This window comes from Phalacrocorax aristotelis, chromosome 2 (assembly GCF_949628215.1).
Source record: "Phalacrocorax aristotelis chromosome 2, bGulAri2.1, whole genome shotgun sequence".
Lineage (NCBI taxonomy): Eukaryota > Metazoa > Chordata > Aves > Suliformes > Phalacrocoracidae > Phalacrocorax > Phalacrocorax aristotelis.
This window is the reverse complement of record NC_134277.1, coordinates 110,244,315-110,268,195: the sequence shown is the minus strand read 5'-3', so window position 1 is coordinate 110,268,195 and position 23,881 is coordinate 110,244,315. Positions and strand designations below refer to the sequence as shown.

Here is a 23,881-nt window from a genome sequence, read left to right as displayed (position 1 = left end):
TCCATCACAGTAGTTGCCTCGCAGTCTGTGTTCCATGTATTCTCTCACCCTTGTGACACTAGGAATTACCAATTCTGTTTTGCTGATGGAGATCTGAGGCCAATGCAAAGCCCACTGAGGTGGTTGGAAATTTTATCTGATAAAGAAAATTTTAAAATTCTGGTCAAAGCCATAGCTGACCAAATCACATAGGATGCTACAGCATATTTTTCTATCGTGTGCCTGCTTTGTTGGCCCATTTGCATTGCTATCTGCTAAAAAAAAATCCAGTCCCCATATTAAAATTTAGAACGGACAACTGTAGTGAATTATTATGCATCTTGTAGTAATTGGTGGTTTTCCTGAAATCCTGAAGTTCATTATGTATTCATACACAATTCAAACATAGAAATTCATTATTTTTAATTAAGAGATGTGAAGATTCTAGTACAATCTAAAGGCAGACCTCTTGCTCTGATCTTAAAATACATTAGTTTTATTTTAACATCATGACTCCTTGGAGGAGATGAGTCCTTGCTTCTAAAAAGCACAAAACCCACAGACCTCAACACAAGATGAGAACCCAAAGATACTGAGCAAGACAGATCCTTCTCTTGCTAATAAACTCAATTCAGAAACATTTCTTCTTGTCCCTAAGGTTTGGATGTTCTTTCTAACAGTTGGCTTGCTTATTTCAAAATATGCCACTTGTAGAAGGAGGCAAAGCCACGCACCTTGGTGAAACAATTAAAGTTTCTTATATTTTCAAAAGGAGCTATTTGTACTTTTAAATGCTGAGCAATCCTATTGAAATTAATTTCTTTGCACGCTTAAAAAAAAAAAGGAAAAGAAATATACAGTTTAAAGTATTTGAAGAGTTTTCCCAACTCTTACTACCTTGCTTTTAATTAACATACAATAATTTTGCACTTTAGGTTATTTTAACCACATCAGATAAGTCTTACCGTTCTTATCTAAGTAGGAGCCTTGTAGAAACAAGCATGTTCTGCAGTAAAAGGGATGTGTCCTTGACAGAGAACAGTTAAGGGAAAAAAACAAACAATGAAAAACAATTTAAAAACCACACACCACAACCCAGCTACCAGCTGCCTCTTCGTCAAAATCTTATTATCTGAAGGGAAAAAGAGAAAATGGAACGAGGCAAATCACTTTCCTAGTTCTCCAGTCAACTGCTGCATGAGTGCTTTGTTTTCAAACACAGCTCTTAAAATAATTAAACTATTTCATGCCAAGTATTCTAAGGACCTGCACCATAGATAATTATTTACCTGTTCTCAGTTACATATCATGAAAGATATATCTCTGCAAGTCAGGCAGGAACTCCCAGCTCAGTTCTTCAACTTCAAAGCTACCTTTAAAACCCCTGGCACTTGCAGAGGCTTCTACTACATGTCTGTTGAAATAGATGCTTTTTCATGATACATTTACCAATGCCTTCCAAAGCAGAAATATAAAAAGAATTAAATCTCTGGAAGGTAATTAATACTGTAATGACCTCAGTCCATGGAGAGTAAGGTTATCAAACGGGCGATTGTGGTAGAGCACTCTCTTGCATGTCGTCAAAGACCTACTGTTACTCTTGGGTAACTCTCTTCTGTACTGACATTTTGCATGATAAAGCCACTTTTGAGAGCTGAAACTCAGGGCAGTTATTTTTAAAATAAACAAGACTTAAGAACAAAGTAGAGGTAACTAGAAATGCAAATACATAAATCTATTTCAAACATTGCTACCTTTAGCAAGATGAAAGCTTGTTTAACAGCTTCATATAGAAGAACTTGATAGCGATGGATAAAGGGACAAATCTAAGACACTGGCAAAGTGCCACCTCAACTGGAGTTTGTTGACAGCTCTGAACTGAATTTAGGATGTACCATCACATCTACAAAGAGTCTGGTGTAAAACTGATGAGTGTTAAAAGCTTACAGCTTGTTCTGCCAGCAAATATAGCTGAAAACACCACTCACTTGTCAAAAAGCCCTAAACTAAGTGTTTCTAAATTATTTTTTTGCTAGTATCAGGGTCCCACAAGAAGGACAACTTCAAGTGGAAGCTGGGGGTGGTAGGGAAGGCGAGGGGGGCTCAGTTCCCTCAAACTCCATGTGACACCAGCAGGGAGCTGCCAAGAAACCTCTCTGCTTGCAGTGTCTTTATTAAAAGGCCTAGATAGCTGCCAAATTAACCCCAAGGAGAGGTTATCTTTATCTGTCACAGTGGTAAAGAAAATTATTAATTATTTTATTGTGGTAGGCCTTTAAGACAATATAGGTTAGTGGAGGGGGGGAGTGGCCTAGTTATCTCACCAGTTATCTCACCTCAGCAGTTTGCTGCTGTGCACCCAGGAAGAAGCAACACCCGGTGGGAGATTACAAACCTCTGGAGTTTCATCTTTACGGCAGGAAGTGTCCTGGATGCCACCGAGATACCCGTCCTGTTTGACCCGCTCACTTGACCCTAGAGCCAGGCCGAGTGCAGATGGGTGCTATGCATCCCCTGGCCACCGGGAGAGCACTGGGAAGGAGCAGGCATGTCCCCCTCTCCCCCTTCAGTCACTCCTGACAAAAAGAGGGCCCAAGTAGGAAAGAAAACCCAACCCATAGTGTTCAGAGGTACACTTTTTGCAACTGTTTTGTAGTCTGGTTTTATTAAAGGTTTCCCATAAGGACAGATTTCAGCACTTCTGCTGAAGGTGAGACCATGAGGCCAAGTGCCTCTGGCAGCCAGACTCATCACTGGAAAGTCCCCGGTAAAGTGCCTTGGCTCTGAATGCAGTAAGCACCATTTCCAGGACAAGAAATGGCAATAAACGCCCCTCCTTTGCTCAGTAACACATTCAGATGTGAAAAGGACTGACATCACCCTTTTAAAACGAGCACAGTGGTTACTTTCAAAGTAAAGCAGACCACGTGTTGACCTCCAGTTACACTGCCCAGAATGAAAAATCAGGACAACTGTTTAAGACACCAAATGACATCACTTTAATTAATGAAACCTGTCTATCAACTTAATTCACTAAAACACTTGTCACGTTCAAAGCTGCTTTAAAATTACCTTAAAGGGATTTACACAAACTGTCCTCAGCTTTCTTGATCAAGCTAAGGTACAGGAATCCCTTCACTTTCTGTATAGGTTTATAAGAAATTAAACGTAAACACAAGGGCAAAATTAACTAACTGAATATTTTTATTTTCAAATGTGTGTGTTGCCTGGAAAACATATTTTCTAATTTTTTTTTAACCTCTGAGCTATTAAAAATATTTCTACTGTGACACAATTCCTCTGTCCAGACATGAAAAGACTTAATAAATCATGCTGACTAATACCCTCCTGAAGTTCATTTATTTCATGTTTGTTAATATTACGTGCTTCCACAGAAGTCAGTTTTTTAAAAAACCAGTCCCTATAGCTCTTCTTCCCCCAATGCCATCATGTTTTCAAACATCCCCTTATAACCTTTCCATTTTAAAAAGTGGATTCAAGACTGATATTTTACATCTACCTGTGCAAGTGTGTCTGACTATCAAATACATATATGGGGGCTTGTTACACACAGTATGATATAGCAGACTGCTCAACATGAATTCATTAGAAGAGACCAGTTCATAAAGAGATTTGGCTTCATGAGAATTTACTCATCTAAAGCATGTGTTGGTCTTAGCGGTCACATCAAGAAATCTTGGCATGCCAAAAAGGAAAAACAAATACAATTGCTCATTAGGACCTTCTTGTCCCAACTCCAAGCTTGCTTTGTCCTAAGAGAAAGCAAGGCAAAAAACCACAGAACTCTTTTGGCTAAAATCACCCAAACTATCTTGCTCTTCCCTTGACATCCTGCACTCAATAACAATAAAACAAATGCCCAGTTTTTCTAGTGTTTAAAATCAAGTTTCTAGCCTCTCTCTCTGAGACGCAAATACATAAATAACAATAAGACAAAAGTGGTTTGTTCTCTCTTCAGGGCAAAGGCAAAAAAACTCCTCTGTTTTCCATCCAAGCAGGCTTCCAAAAATGTCTTCCTAGTGCCTTCTTTACAGGCTTTACACAAAGCAAACTCAGAGCAGCATATGAAGCATTGCCCCCGTGTGCAGCTGGCCTCCTTTAGCATGATCCCTTAGCTCCCTGCCCTTGCCAATCCCTCTCAGCTAAATCTACCTCTTGGTATGATTTAGTCTGGGTCTCCACACAGTGAGTAGCCCTGGTTGCTACTCAGCTTTGCCAGTTCGCTTCACCACCCGACACAAAATCCCTGAATTCCCATGCCTGCTGTCTTCCTATAGCATCCAGGCTAGCATACACCTTCAACAAATGCTCTGCCAGACTTAGTAAATTCAAGGAGTTTGTCTCTTGGGACCATTTTGTTAGGTTGCATGAGTTAGTGTAAGTTATTAGGAAGGCTGCTAAATTAAAATGTTCAAATAATTGTCCACAACTACGCATACAAGACTCATCCGCACAGATGCATGAGCTTTCGGATGGTATGGCACAAGCGAGGCAGTAAGGCAAAGCTAAAACTACCTAAGAAATGCACTGAAGGCATCACCCAGAAGAATACTGCTTTTCCCATTGTTTTAGTTCATTAAAAATATTTACAAATCAACCATTTAAAATACACTCAGGGCCATGTATCCTGTGGACAATAGTCTTTTGAAAGGTACCCCTTAAGACTCCTTCAGTTACAATACTATTTAAGGATGTTGCAACTACGTGTTTTTAACAAAATCCTTCTGTAAAAAACCTTTTACAAAGAAATGCAAAAGACTCCCTGTCTTCAGACCAATCTTTGGGATAAATATGATATTCTGACTTTTAGATTCAGATCTTCAGGGGGCAGCACAATCTAATATACACTGCTTATTTCTTTGTATCAAATGACCCTATCTCACTTAAATATTCTTCTAAAACATGGCATGCAGCAGTACACTAAGCAAAGGGGAGCAGAAAATAGCATCATGGGAACACAATAATCAAGAGCATATTAAAAAGACCACATAGCTAAAATAGAGATTATTATTTTGGTGGTACTTCTAAGTCAATTCAAACAACTTTTCTCCAAATGTTTCATTTCTTTTAATACTGTTACCAGCTCTGAAATAAATGCACCAAAAGAAACTTTGCCTCAAGCCCAAGGCTCCCTCTTGAATAATTCAAAAGCAAGATGATCACAGTGGCTTAATTAAAGGGCCCTTACTCCGTTTCTTTACTTTTCCCATGTTGCTGTTACAGTACAATGTGCCTCTATAAGGAATTAAGAAATTTTGTAGCATCTACGCTGCTTCCATCTTCTTTGGCAATGCAATTGTATCATCCTTAAAGTGACTCTGAACTAGCAATACTGACAACTGAAATACCCATGGCCTTTTATACAACTGCTATCAGCAAGAAAAACCTCTGAGTGTCCTCAAATCTAGTCTTTTGTGTCCTAGCAAGAACCAGAAAAGGCGAAGCTTTCACAGCCCCTTTTCCTCTTGGCCCTCTCCTGGGGGTGGGGGTGGGGGAGGGGATTGTGGGGCTCTAACGCCTCAGAGAAGTTAGAGACTGCAAGATTTATAGTGGACAAGCACTTGGAGATTCTGCCATTGGACCTTTCATTTCAGCCTGGAAGGGCTAATGTGTTTTCCTGTGCTAAACCAGTTGGCCTAGTTAAGAACTTCTCCCTCACCCCATAAATCCTGCTTCTCTTGTGCCTGTAGAGCATTACAGCTACAAGAATACCTATACTGCCCATTTCAAACAAGAGCTGTATATGCACAATTTAAAAACTGAGAAACAAGTTAATCTACTGTTTTGAATATGGTCTGTGAGGGCAGCTACTGCGAACCTTCAGCACGTAACACTTTGAGAGAAAACTGTACAGCAATTTTGCATGTCACCGTTAATCTACCTGTCTACTAAAACATATATCACACATAATGTAAATAATACAAGCAGTACTGATAAGGTACATGGGATACTCCCTATGGGATGTTGGAATTACATGGAAATCAAAGAACACTCGTGCCTTACAGACACAATAGAAGATGTCATGTAAATCTGTACAAAAATGGCCTGCATTTTTTAAGTAGCGAAAGGAGTCAGTAGAGCTAAAAAGCTAGCTGCAACACCACAAACATTCAAGACTGCAAAGTCTACATGAGTGGAAACCAGATTCTGACAAGATGAACCTTTGCCAAACCCTAACGTAAGGCAAGCTGCTGTCCTGGCTAATTTCGATGAGCAGATCTACTGCCTTTACCAGTCTGACAGTGAATCTGAAAAATCCATCACGGCCTTCTGTGCACGTATCAGTTTCAACACCTGGATTGGGGAGATGGTTGAAGTTCAGTGGTGAGCTGAGACAGACTAAGGCATATCCCTTTCAGCTTTGGACAGGTCAGTCTGCATTGCCTCGCTGAGTGCTGGAGCTATTTTGGAGGGCAGAGATGTGGGACACTTCTGTAACGAATGGCATCTGTGCTCATTTTTTACTTTGTTATGGGTTACTACAGCATCACTGTGTTAATTGACCAACCATTACTGTGATTTCCAGTCATTAGAATTTCAAATTAATTTGATCGAACAAAATGTACCTCATTAAAGTGAACACTCATTGATCTATTTTAGTCTCTAAGGTCTATTTTAGCAGCACAGGCTAACAGGTTCTCTGATACTTTAGATCAAACCTCACACTCAGATGTGTTACTTCTAACAGACTGCTTTGCATGTTTTAGACATTTGCATTTTTAAATGGAAAACTGGAGCTCTGTCATGACAAATACTGCATTTCATGCACTGTGGGACACCATTACCAAAGAATTCTTCCACATACACTAAGAACTGGAACTTTATTTTTACCCCTGTGTAAATTATTTATAATAATTGCAGCATAAAACAGATGGGAAAAAAGTCCATGCCCTGCTCTGCTTCTTTTAGGTGCATAAAGGCCACACACAAATTTCAGGTGTATTCTAATCTCCCCATACATAAAAATAATCTGAACACCCAATCTGTGTTTCCTGTTTTTGTTGGACAACTCCTTGGATTCCTCACACTATTTTACACCTGAGACAGGTTATACCAGTATAATTATGTGAATTAAGGGTACAATGGTTTTTAACCAGTGTAGATGCATTACTGTGAGCCATAATGGGAAGGTAAAAACCACCACAGAAGAGGTGCTTTGGTTTTGTCTCCCAGCCTGGAATAAGAGACTCCAATCGATCTAAGCCCACACCAATGGAAGGGATGTTTCCACTGTTCTATATGAGAATAATTAAAGCAAGAAAAAAAAAAAAAGCCCTTCTTTTTTTAATGGGAAGACTGAAGTAGTGAGGGACAACTTCCTTCCAAGTAGATTTGGTATAATGCAGTTCTAAGCAAAACCTCTCACAATAAATGTTGCGAACAGTACAAAATTATTTCTGCTTCTGCTTATCTTTCACTTGCAGAGTTCTCAGTTGTCATAAATCCACTTGCTCTGCAGCTGTTTATAAAGCTTTTGGTATCAAGACCCTATTATTATTGTTAAATAATTTTATATAAAAAACAACAACATGGAGATATTGCTCATATATTACAAAGACTCAGACACGCAGAGACACTTCTGCTTTATTTTGCAGTTTGTCCTCAGCTCCCTGGGCCTGTCCAGTACCGGAGCTTCAAACACTGACTCCTTTCATGACTCAGCCAGCAGCACAGTTTACTCTGCCAGTGCTTCAGTTGTGCCGGCACAAATGTTGGAGGGCTCTTACAGCAAAACAGATCAAGGAACCGATTGAGTTAAAAACCAAAAACCAACAAAAGAAAACTTTCAGGATGCTTTGATGACATATAGCTGACACGGATCCCAGCCAAGGTGACAGCACAGATAAGAAACACACTGTGGTTTGAATGAATAACCATGAGGTACAAGGCTTGCTTGGTCAAGAGAAAAATAGCAAGTTTACTGCATTTCTAAGACAACTCCAAGTTAGCTTAAAGATTGGTGAAGGAATCAGAAAATGCCCGTGGATGGGTCCTATTCAGCCAAGACCTACATATTCCTCTGTTAACCCAATCTCAGCAATTGTTTTTCTGGGACATTCACAATGTCTGTGTATTTGTCTGAAGATACTGGGTAGTTGATACAAAGAGGTGTACTCCCAGTAAGAATGCTTTGGGAGGATCAGAGCCCATAAGGGAATATTTTTAAGCCCCTTAGCGCAGGAGATGAGCACTGGTCCTCGGGACTTTGCTGCTGAACCCAGAAGTCCCACTTCTGTCAAAGCGTCACAGAGAGACAGGGTAGCCAGGGTGTGTGCCAACACAAGTTATCTACCTGCTCGGACCAGCACCATGAAGGTCCACCTTCAGAGGCCCAAACTCCCCAGGGGCATCCACCTGGGGGTGCCCTGTCACAGCAGTATGACATGGGGGGATGTTCACAAAATCATTTTGGGAGATCTTTGGGTTTCTTTCTAGCTTACAGTCCCCAAAGAGTTAAACTGCAAAAAGGAATAGCCAAAGGAGAATCTGCCTCCCTCAGAACTTAAGAGGTACAAAAACTAGATGGTTATACTTTCAGGGACGCAAACAGTTGGGACAGGAGGTTCCCCAACATTACAAAAGGTGTCTCAGACACGAGGTCTATGTGGACAACTGAAGATCCACAGGCAGAAGATGATTAATTTTTGGTCAAGCTAGCAAATCAAGCTCAAGTACTATGACAACAAAAGTGAAGTTAACTGAGGACTTCCAACCCACTGTAGTTTCATTCTCCACCCCCAACATGTAGAGACATAGATCACCTTTTTCTAAAAGAAGATCCACCAAGATAAAAACTATCATGTACCATTTGAGTACACTACAAACAGGACTCAAGAGAAGAGAGCAGATCAATTGCTGTCTCTTTTGAGCATGATGATTTTCACAAATGGCCAATGCTGCTGCATTCGTTTTTAATATAAAATGAACTGCCAACATCAGGGCCATTGGTTACCATCTCAGTAAGATTCCAAAATCTTCACCAGCTTAAGACAGAGTTAAAGGGTACACTGCAAGTTGCTTGTTTTGCAATTAAGCATAAATACTGTTCTGCAGGCTCATATAAAAATGCTAAAGCCAACTCAGCCTTTAAGAGAATTAATTACACTCAGATAAATCTCCATCTTTCTAATTTTAACCTGAAGGACTAGGAAGAATTGTGGGCCTTTGGATTCCAGTAACATGAACTCTTTAACTGTCTGTCATAAACAAATACTTGTTTTTAGCTGCATTCTCTGGTTCCCCTCTGACAGGTTCCCATATTATACTTACACGGGGTTATACCATCTGTATGATAATAATGTATGTCCTCAGACTCAGAAGGGAGCCTCCAAAATACTTAGATCTAAATGTAGATCTTCTCATCCCATCTGTAATTGCATGGGACAGGACATATTCTTCCTTTCCTCTGTAACTCCACACATGCCATAGATAGTTGATCTGTACTACCACCAGAGTACTCAAAACAAAACAGAAGCAGATCAATATCAGCACTGTAAATTTCAGTTCCTTCCAGCCGAAAGCAGTCATACACTTGAACTACCAAGACATGAGTCACCTAGACTTAGAAGCTTCTCATTTTAGAGACCACGCCAATGATTAAAGAACAATTAACATATCTGAAATATGGGGATGGGGAGTGACAGAAATAATTTGTCTTCCTCCTTGCTTACAGGCAAAGCACAAATACAAATTTCTACCAATAAAAATTTTGCAAACTGTAATCTTGTTTACATTTGTTATAGTGAGATAACACAATACTGCACATGCTGCTCTGAAAATAGTTTTCATACAAATTAAAAGGTCAGCATAGAGATTTCCGAAGTATGAGTTTTGTTTACTATGGGACCTGGGTCACTAATTCATCTTTGTGAAGCAGCAGTTGCACAACAGTTAATTTTTGGACAGAATTAACAAACATTAATACTGAACTCCCTAAAAGTGATTAGTTAGGTAAGGCCTGGGACCAGAGGCCACTGAGCACCGGGGGCCATCCACCTATATTTGTGTCTCAGACAAGAAGGTGTGGCTAAGCTACAGATAAGGTTCCTATTAACATTGAGTCAACTTTCAGGACGAAAGGTAAACGTAAGTAAGAACAAGATATTGGCTTAAGAAGACCACTGCCTCCTTATGTATCTTCTATGAGACCTGCAGAAAAAGGTAGCAGAGACAGTGACAAAGGTTAGTTTCATGATTTGCAAATACAACTGACAACACATCTGCTCTGAAGAAGCAGGTAAAGTCTCGTACTGGCAGTAGCAATTTGGCTATGATGACATGCAAAGCTGGAAGAAATGACAGGGCTAGGTCTAGGACAGCACTTCAGCCCAGCAAATACCAGCACAGAATAAAACCTGCTATCAAAGGGTTATGTGGCTTTATTTACCTCTGGAATTAGAAGAGGGTGCTGGCCTAGAATAAAGGATAATACTGAAACTGGGTTTAGGGTTGGGGCTCAGGCCAGCAGATACTGATAAACTGCAGCTTAGAAAGTGCCTCCAGGTTAACATGAAAAGTCGTGCTGGCTTAAACCATCTGACTGCAGAGATCTGTGGGATAAGGAGTGTGATAACATTAAGATTAGGTGTGGAATTAAGGTTTAAGCATACTCTGGAAGAGGCTGATAAACTGCATCATCTCATTTCAGTATCAGGGAGGGCCACACACCATGATAAAGCTGCCACATGACAGCCCAACACCACCCTGCATGCCAGGCCTACTCTATGTCCTCTGCTGACCCAAAGCTCCCCAAGCCCTACATGCGCTGTCAACCTGATGCGCTCCCAACCCCTCAGGATTACTGTATATGTACACTTTCATCCTCGTGTATGTGCACAGAGAACCTGGCACTCCCAAGATGTACAGATTTCCTGTACCGTATGTGCATAGTATGTATGTACTGCAGAGAGAGACAGGGAAGAGGGCCCCAAACAAGGAAATCATCTCTCTGAAAACATCCAGTCCTTACTGTCTCTATTTCTCCCTTCATCTGCACTAGGGCTCCCATATCCGAAATACATCAAAGACTACAAAAGTTACATGTCTGGCAACCAACGTCTCCTCTCTTCACAGATGCATTTTTAAAGACAATGGATCCAGACTGTGCAGCAGGTTGGTCCTGCCAAGGAATTCAGAAGCCAAATATACTGAGAAGCTGCACAAAAGCTTATCCATGTCATCTCCAAACAGGAGTTTTGCCAATGATGACCTTGGCAGTACTATTTAGCACTTACCATTTTCCCAATTATTGGGAATAGGTGTTCACCACATTACTCAGCATTTTATAGGTTAGGGGAGGGTTTGGGATTGGCCTTGCCTACTTCACATTACAGCAAAACCAGGCACGTATCTACCTCTGTGTTTTAATCACAAAATAGGCTCACCCACATATAGTGATTAATGGTGAAAAAATTCAGTCTTAGTGGCAGACAGGCCTTGGACCTGACAATGACACTTTCTGGAGAAGGATGAAAGATATAATCATATTTCAAGGACAAAGTCATGTCCATACTGGAGACTATATAGTTAAAAACCTTAAAAAAAATCAATGTAAGTAGCACACAGCCCATCTCTACCATTTTCCAAGCTTGCAATTTAGAGAATGCAGGGTAGGCAAGAACGAGAGTTGCTCAATTCAAGGGGCAAACCTGCTTCAGCATTCAGTACAAACTGCAGAGAAGAAAGCTTCACAGTGAGTCTTGCCAAGAGGGAATTACAATAATCGAGCCTTATGGTCACAAGATCACACACTACTCTTGTGAAAGAGTTACTGGGTAAATAAGGGTGTAGCGTGTAGCCTGCAACATAGTTTATCACTGGTAGGGAAAAAAAAGAAAAAAAAAGAAAATAAAAAGAAGAAAAAGTCACACTCAAAACGTGGTCTTATCCCTGAAAAAGTATGAAGTCAAGAAAGAAGGATCTTACAAATCTGCACTGATGTCAAAAATGCAGCAGAACGCCACCGCCATTCTTAACAGCAAAAATTGCCATCTTAATAGCGAAAGATGATAAAAGTTAAAATGCAAGATGCTGATTTTCAAACACATAAATAGGTGGATATCTCAGACTAGCAGAGGTAGGTATTAACAAAGCAGAACCAGAAAGATGCCACTCAGCAACCTTAGGAGTTGAAACCCGGCCAAACATTTTCTTAGCCTTTTTGTGTTTCAGGGATGTGTACCAGCGCAACTGAAGGAGTCCAGAGTAGTTTTCCAAACTTATCTTTTCTTTTTTGCAGAAATCAAGTTAAGAACTTGCAAAACAATAACTCCTGCAAGCCACTGCCCTCATCTCTGCATACACAAATGTCTCTTCTGCCTCTGCACTAAATGAAACTTCCTTTAATGACCCAACTTTGATTGTCCCATCAATTTACAGCATTTTTGCCAAACTGGGGGAAAAGAGGATGCATTGCATCTATCCTCAGCGCAGCACCTTGCTGTTTGGAGCAGGTCCAACAGGGGCTTAACAGGGTGCTGCTGACCACTTCTCGAGAAGGTGACTGGGAGACAGGGAGCAGCAGCAGGAGGAGAGAGCAAAGCGACCTTTGCTCCTGCCTGCAGCAAGGGCACTGACTCAGCACAGCTGGGAGTGGTAGGGGCTTGAAGGGGAGAGTACTTCATCTAGCCAGGCCCTCCCTATCACAGGGGAGAGAAAGGCCATTTCATTCATCTCTCCCTCTGACCCCTGCTTCTCTGAGGGAGGGAGAAAAAATGAAGGCATTACGCATTTGGCATTATTTCTGAGGCAAGGAGGGTACAAAAGCATCTGAAATGAAAGTTACTCCCATTCCAGTCTCCTAAGAGCTTCCCTCTTTACTGTCAACCCACCAGAAGTCATGGGTTTTAGTAGGCTCTTGTTTCTGCGTGCTAATGCATCCTGATGTGCTATGCAGGACACTCTTCTAGTCTCAGCTTCCACCACCACCCTCTTAATTTCTGCGACTCACTAAGCTTCTGGTCCTTAGATCTGAGTTGCATTTACGAAGAAACAATATACAGGGTTCAATCACCTGGTGCAAGTTAGCATACAATTTTCCAACCTGTATTAAACGCTCAGATTATTTATGAGGTAAACCCATTATACAAATTTTGTCAAAATCCATGCTTATTAATACCTTTGTCTGTACTAAGAGCTCACTGGGCTTTAAAATTTGTACTGAAGATTACTCTACAGAAAATAGAGGATTAATACTTTTAAATGATTGTTCCAGTAGCCCAGATAACATTAAAGAACCTGTTGCAATTAAAATTCATATGCTATTTTTCCAAATCGCACAACTCAGGTCAAGAACCACAACCATAATGATCGCCAGTGAAATACTGTGTCCTGACTCACTCCACACAAATAAGCTTCTCTTACAAAAGCAGTCCTCTGCTTCAGTAGAGGAGGGTGGCAAAGGAAGAAACTGATAAGGAATAATTAAACTAATACTGCACTAATGAAAAGGTGAATTAATTGAAACATCCCACGAAGTATCCAAGTGTACACAAAGTAATTCAACAGATGTTACACTGGAAGGCCCACTACCCAGAGCATGGATGAAATCAGAATGTGATGTTAGTGGCACATCCAAAGATAAAGTCGATCATGGATTTTCAGTTGCTTACTGTGAAACATGGAACACTACTACATGTCAAGTTTGCAAGCAAACCTTACAAAATGACCACGGAAATCAGAAAATGATACAGCCAGTATCGCACTGGATGATAACACAGAAAACAGAGTTGATTTTCTCATTGATAAAAACAATGAAATGTCATATAAACTGCCCATTACTGTACCTTCATGACATCCTTATAGGAATGAATGGCCTCAATTTCCTCTTTGTCATCATCATCATCCTCCACTCCTTCATCCAGAGCATCATATCCTTCATCCCTACTCCCATCTGTTTCTGTGGTATTAGTCATGTGGTCAATAAGCTGCTCCAGTGGAGGACTTAATTCCCGCTCTTCATTGTCCTTCAAACCATAGTCCAGGGCTTTATATATAATAATCCCTAGTGATTCAATAACCTATAAAAGTGAAAAAGAAATATTTATTAATGCCATTTACATGAATGAATAGGTCAGCCTAGAACACTCTTTTCTGGTGTTTGCATAACAAACTTGGCAACTGAGAGGGCAATAAACATAAAAACTAAAGATAAACATCATCCTCTAATACCTACAGTAGTACTTCAGTAATGCAGCGCAGAACACACAAAAGCAGGTCATACCACATACCTACCACTTTCTTATTTTAAAGTGTGAAATAAAAATTTGTAATTTAAAAACAAAGCAGGACCTTTTTAGATTATTTTCCCTTTTTCCTTCTAATATGACAAACCTCAAAGTAACATTACTCTAGACTTTGTAAGACTATATTATAGAATCATAGAATGGTTTAGGTTGGAAAAGACCTTTAAGATCATATCACATGCATATGACCTTTTCTTGGGGGGGTGGGTGGGAAGGAACTGAAAGAAAGAATAAACATGAGATGCCTCCCTCCTCCCACAAATTAACACAAATCATCCCACAAGATCTCCTTTGTCTTTTGTACAGCCAGTGCAGGCACACAAAGTCCACAGAAACTACCAACAACTGGATTTCATAGTAATGAGGTAGTGCCTCAATTTTTCATTGAACTTGAGGCTTCTTTTTTTGTGCTCTGTCAAGAGCAAAGCAAACAGGCGACCTCTTACTCAGTGTAAGCCAGCAAAAAATTGTCATGAACATCCCAAAATGCTAAACATACATTTTATTTCTTCGCATTATTTATTTTCCTTACCAGTAATATTAAAGCTCCTAGCATTTTAAACATGGAAAGAGATGGCACTTCAAACTGAGGAGTTTGGAAATGGGTATAAATGGAGAGAGAAGATAAAAATGGGCTTGCAAGAGTAAACCACAAGAAGGTAATGTCACTGCTGGGAGATCCTTGTCTGACAACGGAAGTAGGACTTCAATCAGTGAATGTAATCTCTGATCTTCCTCATGTGTTGTGACGGCTAGTATGTCACACAAATGAGCAGACTCCAGTGTAGGAGTAGTTGGCTGTAAAGCAACTTTAATAACAGGAGTATTTCTAAACATACCAAACCTCGTCATCAAATGCCACTTTCTCTCATCGGGCTTTCGGTACTATCCTGGTTAACACACTTCTTAATGCAGATTTTTGAAATTCTATTTGGGTAAACAAGACAACACAAATGGATTCTTAATACATTAAATCTGACTCTAGCAGTTTACTGATTTCAGTGCCACAAAGCATTTTTGGTCTGAGAGGCTGGAGGTTAGCAAAGACTTAAAATTATATCCTATTAGTTTATCTAGACAATTTAATGAACTAGGTGTAAACTGACAGCTTTACACTTCCCTACTTCATTCCACTCTTGAGGTTACTGCGCAGTGCAATTTCATTTTGCAAGACAGTGCCTAATAAACAAAGAAACAAACATAAAAACCAATACATAAACCCCACCCTCTTATAATTTATTGCCAGTTATTTTGATAACTCAATTCAATATATTCAATATGAGTAATTTTCCTATGCTAGTCTCTTAAAATGTGTTTATACGTATTTAGAAAATATTCTTAAAATGTAGTTAGGAAAAGTTATTAGGCAAATTAATGAGCATAAAATGGTCTTAATTTATTCAGTTCAAATAACAGCTTCTGACTTTAAAAATGCTAGTGAGACAGCAAAGTATACCAGGGAAGCATCATCACATGCCTGCTCAGTTCTCATATCCTTCCCGAGACTTCTGCCATGGCCCAGTTTGGAGACAGGACACTGCACCATATAGGCCTTAAAAACTACGTGTAACAGATCAAACTTATGTTTGCAGCATATCTGGCTTCCTTCTTAGAGAAGCAATTTTGTAATAACTGTCTCATAAGACTTATTATGTCAAAAAAAAATCTGAAAATGTGAAAATTTCACAAAATAAAATATATTCTACTGGTAGACATGTATGTTTCCTGTAACTCAGGTTCTGAGTACAACCTCAGCGTACAACCCTTCAGCAACTAAAAGGCAACAAAGAAAGCCAAGTTAATCCCAATCTGAAATAGACTTAAATGAAAATGAAGTACAACTGAATAATCGCTTTGATATTTTAAACACTTGGGAGTAAACACAATGTGAGTAATTTTTAACTTTAATAAAACATAAATTTGAAGGAGCTTAGCATACATCAGAAGCACTGAAATATCCAAATCAGATGCAAAGAAAATAATGTCTTGTTCCATGCAGTGATGGCTGCTGAACACAGCTTCTGAGTTTTACTACACCAACATGCCAAAAAAACAGAAGGGGGGTGGGGGAGGTGGGGAAGGGGCGTTATAAAGAAAGTGCGCTGTCTCTGACTCCTTCTGTTTGGGAAGAGGATTAAGGCATTCAAAAGCACCGTGGCTAAAACCAGATGACAGCTGCTGCTTTCTTTGATGTTATCAGCAGTGGGGCTTTTGCAGTTCAGTAATATGGTTTGTGCATGTTTACGTACTATGAACAGATTTCATAATACATGCAAAGCTGACACGACACGAAAGGCTGCAACAGCACCAATTCAGACATATATTTCAGTCTCAGCTCCCTGTTTAGGAGTCGTGGTCAAAACCACATTTATTCAGTGTCTGTCAGTATCACAGATTCTCCTTGCTGAAAGACAAAGCAACACATATCTTAACTGAAAAACTTCGCTTTGACTTGCATTAAACTGAAAACAATCAGTGCTTTCAGTAATACTGCTTTACTGAGAATCTTATAAAACCGCACAAGTACCATAAAAATATCAAAAGTCACAGAATTGTCAACGCTTCTTCACATGGACAAAACTAGTAGTGCAACTTCACACAAATAAACCTTCTATGTCTACATAACTATAAACATTAAACACAAAGTTAGACAGTCAGCTCATTGCTGCTTAAATGCATAAGTGCTATCACTTTGCCTGTAATACATATCAAATAAGACAAAAAAGGAAAAGCTTTTCACAATTGAATGGATTAATTGATAAATATGCAGGGGTTTTTGAGTTAGATAATCAGGGACTATCACTTTTTTTTTTTTTAAGCATTGTTTATTTACAAATAAGTCACTGGTTCTAAACTGCACTGTTTGCTAATTTCACACAAGATAATACTTCAGACACCTAACAAGTGACAAGCACTGACACAGTTTTCAATTATATCTGTGAAAACAGAGGTATAGTAGGAAAACAAGGCTAAGAAGGGACTTAGTGAGGCCCTTTTAAATGAGAGTCGTACGCTGACACACCAAAACAACTGTACAACACTGAAATAAGTGCCAGCACTAATGATAAATTATGCTTCTTGATCCAGATGAAACAAAAAACCCAAACCAAACAAAAAAAATATCAAGTTCAGCACCCTGGATTTTAGAACACATTTGCTCCCATTTCATTTAAATTTTGGCGAAGGACCTGATCTTTGCAAATCAATCATCGGCTAAAAAGCTTAAAGAATAAACAAGGAGGTCTGCATTATTATGCTTTACACCTTTTCACCAAGTTCTTTCATGGCTTTAGCAAAAAAAAAAAAAACAAACACAAAAAACACACCCCACCCCAAAACATTTCCCAGAGACTGAACTTGTACTCTGTTGTGCTTAAATCATCAGTGAAAGGGGAATTTTGTTTCACCATAAGTAAGTATTCTTTCAGTTCCTACACCAGTCTGGACTCGTATTATACTGTTCCTTTATAACAAGTTGCGATAAAGTTGCTGGAACACTTCGACTTCAAACACGATATAAAAACAATATCCTCACACCCCTTTTACACATGCAGCAAACCTAAAACCCAAACCATTCAGAACATTTTCATACACAAACACTGCATGGAACTTTCCATTCCATATACCTTCCTCCAACACATTAAGGCATGCCTCTTAGACAGGGGTTCATTAGAGTTTTAGGTCTTTTATATGACACAAATCACTTTTTTCCAATGAACACTGCCAATTTAACATTCTCAAAAACCCCTCAAATATACAGCCTTTGTATAGGAACCAAAGACGTCTGAGACTTGCAAAAGTCTCAAGTTAAATTACTGTGAGTACTTCTCTTGTGTGGTTTTTTTTGTTTGTTTGTTGGTTTGGGGTTTTTTATTATTTATTTTTTTATTTCAGAGCAGAATCCTGTTTTCCTCTCAACATTTATAGCTCTCTGACTCTTGCTGAAGTGTAGATGAGAACAGGCAGAATCCACATTCCCCCCCACTCACCGCACACACAATAGGGCACTGTCTGAGCTTTCACCTCCTTCCTAGCCTTGCCTCAATTTTTAAACAAAGCAACAAAGCCTAAGGACAGGCTTGTACTTCGTGCAGCAAAGGGCTTTTTTTCAGCTCAAATGCCTGTCCCTCCCTAAAGTTCTCCCTTCCTCCAAAAGCCACTCAGGTTTTGAATCTCTAAATTGGGATTAAAGATGCAGCAAAGCTCCAGTTCTTTAAGGTAAGTCAGCTAACTTTGAACTTTCCCACAAGGACCTCAGATACGGCAACCAGTCACAATATCTGCATTACTACTGCGCTGTCTTTTATGAATTCTAATAAATTTTTTATTAAAAATTTATACTACAACTATTATTTTTAAGTGCTCCCATTTCTTACCGGCAGATCTCCAACACACTTTATGAAGGAGAATCACTCTGCCTTACAGTCAGGGTGCCGAGAGCCCGGAGCTGGCACTGGCCACGGCACTCCTCAGGGCAGAGCTCCTCTACGCCACCAACCCTGTCACCGCCCCTGGTATTAGGCAGCACTTAGTCAATCTGCAAAGACTAACCTGTCCTACTGGTGACTTTAAATTAGCCTGCCAGGAGCTTGACGCTGTGCTTCTGGAATCATAACACGCAGCATAAACACATTCATAGACACCCTTGAAGTCAGAGTTACGTATCTTAAATTTTCTATGGCCCATTAGGAGAAGACACACAAACACACACAAGTTTTTGTGCTAAAATTCTGTAATACAGTCCAAAGACAGGCATGTTAAATTTTTATGTAAACTCAGCTGTTCCTCTCTAGCTAGATGACAGAGGGAGCAAGCTGTTACTCTTGTTATCATTTCCATTCGTAACAAAGTCATTTGTTGTTTCTTCAGTATCCAATTCTGGAGCTGAAAAAGACCATGCTTTTAGGAAGGGTGAACAAGTAATGGTGTTAGAATAAACTAAAGTACACTTTTTGGTTATTTACATCATCCTTAGATGCCCTACATAACAGTCCGGAGTACTTCATGGAAGAGTATGTCTAAATAGGCTGTTAGAAGAGATGCATTGCTCTCACTGCATACCTTGGGTATACTAATGTAGTTTTTACCACAGCATTCCCCAGTGAAAACAGGCTAGCATTGCCCAGGTTTTAATAGCTGGGGACATTGCTAAATTTAAATATGACCTTCACTAAACTGGAGCAACTTGCAACAGACTGGCAAACAAGAACAGCGAAAAAACTTCCAAGTACGTCCAGGTTAGCAGCAAGGATTCAGAATATTTCTGATGAATCACTCATTGCCAAAGAATACAGACATAAAATGCATGATTATTTAACTCCTGGGAGATGTTGGTTTGCTACAGAAATAACAAGATACTGCTTTCTGCAATATAATGAGCCCTGCCTTTTAAGACAAAGCAGTAATAAAAGCAAAGAAAAAAATCAGAGTATGTTGCGTACAATAGAAATTAAATATGAAAGAAAATTAAATACACCGTTTTAACAAGATTCAGCCTGATTTAGATACATCCAGAGTTAGCAAAATTTCTCTACCATATTTCAAGGAGATCTTTTTCACAATGATTTTATATCCATGAGTCTTTGAATGCACTACACGGGTAGACAGACCTACTTACTGAATTCTTTTTACTGTTCAGGTATACATTAAAGAGATTCAGTGGAAGAACTCCTGATCAAAGACACGGAACAAGCCTAAAACGAACAAAGCGGATGCTTGCTTTTGGGGGTTTTGTTTTGTTCCCCCCAAAGTGGATATGTAAGAATTTAAGCTCTTAAATGTTGTTGGACTCATTTGCCTCTAATAAAGTAGCAGTAATTTAAGTTTATTAAGGCTCAAGTATAACTCTCCAACTTATTCAAAGGTTCTGATAATTATAAACATATTTTTTGTTGTTCAAGTTTCCCTGTAGATATTATCTAAGGAGAACAGTCATTTATTAGCATAAATGAAAGGAGAATGTATTCCATTGTATCAGTCTCAACTTATATTTTAACTGCTGCATTAAAATACTGAAACAAAACTTCACTCTTCTTCCTGTTTTTGTTCATACATTATAATCCCCAAGTTTAAGACAAATTGTTACTCTATTATTAAGGAATTTATCCAACCTGAAGGAATTTAACCAAAGTGACAGTTCAGCCCCAGAGAAAAAAACAAAATTAAATTCCCTGATTTAACTGTGGAGCCTCCAGTAATAGCTGCATCTCCAGTAAAAGAATTAGGTGCAATAAATAAGTAACATGGATGGTGAAGGTAATTTGAAAGTTCTTAAATACACCTCTGTTCATATCATGGTTTTAAATACAGGTCATGTTATCCTGATCCCATTTAAGTAAATGGCAGAGATGGCGATGACATTAAGAATTCTAAGGTTGGAATATATTTGCTGAAACAAAGAGGCAGAACGGACATGTTGTTACATTTCCCTACTATAGGTTTAAAACTATCTGAAAATTGCCTTAAAATATCCTACCTATTTAGGATTTTAGGCACAGTAGCATCTTGATTTTTTAAGAAACATTTTATTTTCACAATCTATAAAGACAATTTGCACAAAAACTTCATTCAAAATCTCAGCATCTTAGAAATTAAGGACATCAAGATTAAGTCATGAAAGCCCCAATGACTATGGAAATGCCATTTTGAAATGTAAGGAGAAAATGTTCTTTTCATCTTAAAGACACAAAATCAGACCATGTCACAAACTTCTGTTCTAGTTCCCCTCTCATGTACAGCAAAGCCATAAATTTGCTATTACTCCTCACAGTAATGCTTCTTACACATAAGAGGTATTTTTTAAAGAAAAGTTTCCATGCGGTATTAATCTGATAAATCTACAAGTAGTATTATTACAGAATCATTTAATCCAACCAAACCAATTATTATTCTTTTCAGCACACATAACCCTTCAGTATTGCTGACTTGACTAAAGAAAGTCACGTCCAAAAAAGTTTTTGTTGTCTTTTTTTATTATTATTATGAAATATAGTTAAACATATATATATAGTTTTATATAGAAATAGAAAGCTGTCAGGTGAACTCCGAGAAAGCCAACAGAAGGAGCAAAGACTTTACTTGACTACCAGAAACATAACCAGGCCACAGAAATGCCAGTGGGGTCAAATTTTGTGAGAGACAGAAATTGTTGTTTGCCCTATCAGCCTTTCGATAAAGCTTTATCTAGATTACACAAAAGTATCAGATTAACTCCAGCAAAGGATTTTGTAGTGAGAGAGAGAAGTGACCAGCTCAAGGAAAACTGGTATAAAGGAGAGTGAAACTAGTTCAGTAGCTCTGATCCTGAGAATTCGTGTGCAACTGGTTTAAATTTGGCTGATATTGCATACCTGCCCATAGTCTGTCAGACAGCTACAGAAGAAAGATAATAAGATGCTTACAGTAGCTTTGATTCAGTTCAATTTATGGTAGTCATGAAGCAATGCAAAATCAATACCACTTTTATTCAAAATATCTACACATTTCATCTGATCTACTCAAAACGTCAGTTTGCATTAACTCCTCAGCCTTCCCACACATTTCATTTAAACCACTACAGTTGCCTGCTGCAGGCTTGGCCCCCATTTAATTAATCCAAATATTAAAGTGAGTAAACACCTGCTGCAATATAAACCATTTCTTCTCCTGTGAGTCAAGAACTTTCTCACACCTATTTTCTCCAAAATTAACAACTACAAAAGCCAAGCAAACAAAATACCTGTACAATGAAAGCTATTCTTTTAAATACAAATTTTTGATTAGTTAAAGTTTTACATTTGCATGTATGTCTTATAAGCTTTCCAGCACTGGCTCCCAAAAGACTTTACAAAAGTTAGGCTAACTTCGCCATATCTGTCAGATGTATGTGTACATTTCAAGCATTTCACAAATGATGAACTTCAAGACAGATGAAGCACCTGAACAAGTCCACACAGAGTTGGGAACATGACAACTCTTCTAGTTTAACTGTAGCTTTCCTAAAACCCTCCTACTTCCATTCCTGAAAAAAAAATATGTCCTTTTGACTCCTAACAGACCTCTCTTGTCAAATTGTCATAATTCCCAGATTTCATGCCTAAAGTCGATGATGGCAAGAAACAAGCCCAAATGTAACCACACAACAGGTCCTTTTCAAAGTGATGTGCCACAAAAGAAGGCTGATGTATGCTGCTCCTTTCTAGTGACTGGAGTATTCATTAACCACGCACAAAGCAATACAAATTTAATGCTGCTTGTCTTAAAGGTACTGAATATTGAGATGGGAAGTCAAATAACCACCAGTAAGAAGGTTGTCCTTTTCATCCATACCGAAGGAGAAACTTCAAAGATCTCTGTGGAATGTTCGTATTTATTACACAGCCATCCAAGACGAATCATGCATAGCTACCTCTGCTATCTTGTGGAAGATCCCTCAGCCATACGAAGGCAGACATCTGTGCGTGACTTGTTCCCTAAATAAATTAATGGGGATTCACACATACAGCCTGTGAACAAAAAACTGAAAAATTTGAGACTTTTACTGAGCGGTTTTTCATTAGTCAGAAGTGCAAGGAAACTTCAGCTTGACATTAAGAATATATCTTGATCATGAAATATGAGAATTTTCACATGGACTATCACAATAGTCCAAGGATTTACAAATGTGCCAGGCAACTATTCATTTAGGCCATGTATGATCTCTAACTATGTCACACAAACACAACACTGCAGTCTGACAAAGCCTCTGCAAAGCTCCTGATTTTATGACTATTTTTCCACATCCTCTTCTGCAGAAGCAGCAACACTGGATACAGGCATCTGGATCACTGGCATTCAAACAAATACTCCTCCAAGACCGAATGCCTATGTGAACATGAAATATTTTAGTAACGAGAAAAGGGAGTTACTGCAAAATCGCCTTCAAGCTCTCGAAATGGCCTCGTTGGAAAGAATGACATTTGCTAGACTAATTCAAGAAAGCACCAGTAGGCAATGTTGACAAGTTATCCATATAAAAGATATAAGCTTGACATTGTTTTTACCTCTGAAATTCAGATACAATCATAGCATGGAAGGCTGACTTACCCTAAACCAAAGAGCAACAGAATGCATGGCTGAGTCTCAGCAGAAAGCTACCACCTTTGGGCTGCAAAACCCCAGAGAATCCATTTATGAAATGACACTCACAGTTTTCTATTTCCTTCACTGTTCCTCCTGAACAGCGAAATCTACCCCAGAAGAAACCCATATTAAAACATACCTCTATTACACTTAAAGGTTATTACTATAAAACAGACAGTTTATAACCTCAGGCACGAAGTACCTTAGCAAAAGATATTCCAGCACCTGCCATCTTGCAGTCGTCAAAGCGCTGAACTATGACAGTTTATTATCCCTAATGGGACAGCCATATTCCTGGATTACCGATTGCTGAGCATTGTTTTATTGCTCTTTGCCAATAATTATATTATCCATGTATTCTAGTATAGTGATGATAACAAAGATTTGCCACACTTCAAAATCTTATGCTATTTAAAAAAAATTAATATTAATCTTATGCTTTGATTAAAAAACAAAACAAAACCAAAGCATTCCTAACTCTGGCTCTCTGCAGAAACCTGGATCACACAGCCAGATTTTCTACAGTGTTCAGCACTTGG

The 23,881-nt window shown here is 38.9% G+C and overlaps 1 protein-coding gene across 3 annotated transcripts in view; it reads right to left on the bottom strand.

Annotated features, from left to right (window-relative positions):
• SPIRE1 (spire type actin nucleation factor 1) overlaps positions 1 to 23,881 on the bottom strand; it is a 132,437-nt gene that overhangs the window by 59,519 nt on the left and 49,037 nt on the right. For all 3 annotated transcript variants that reach the window (XM_075084638.1, XM_075084639.1, XM_075084640.1), the window contains exon 3: positions 13,785 to 14,018. In XM_075084638.1, the coding sequence (XP_074940739.1) occupies positions 13,785 to 14,018 (234 nt within the window). The remainder of the gene's footprint in view (positions 1 to 13,784; positions 14,019 to 23,881) is intronic.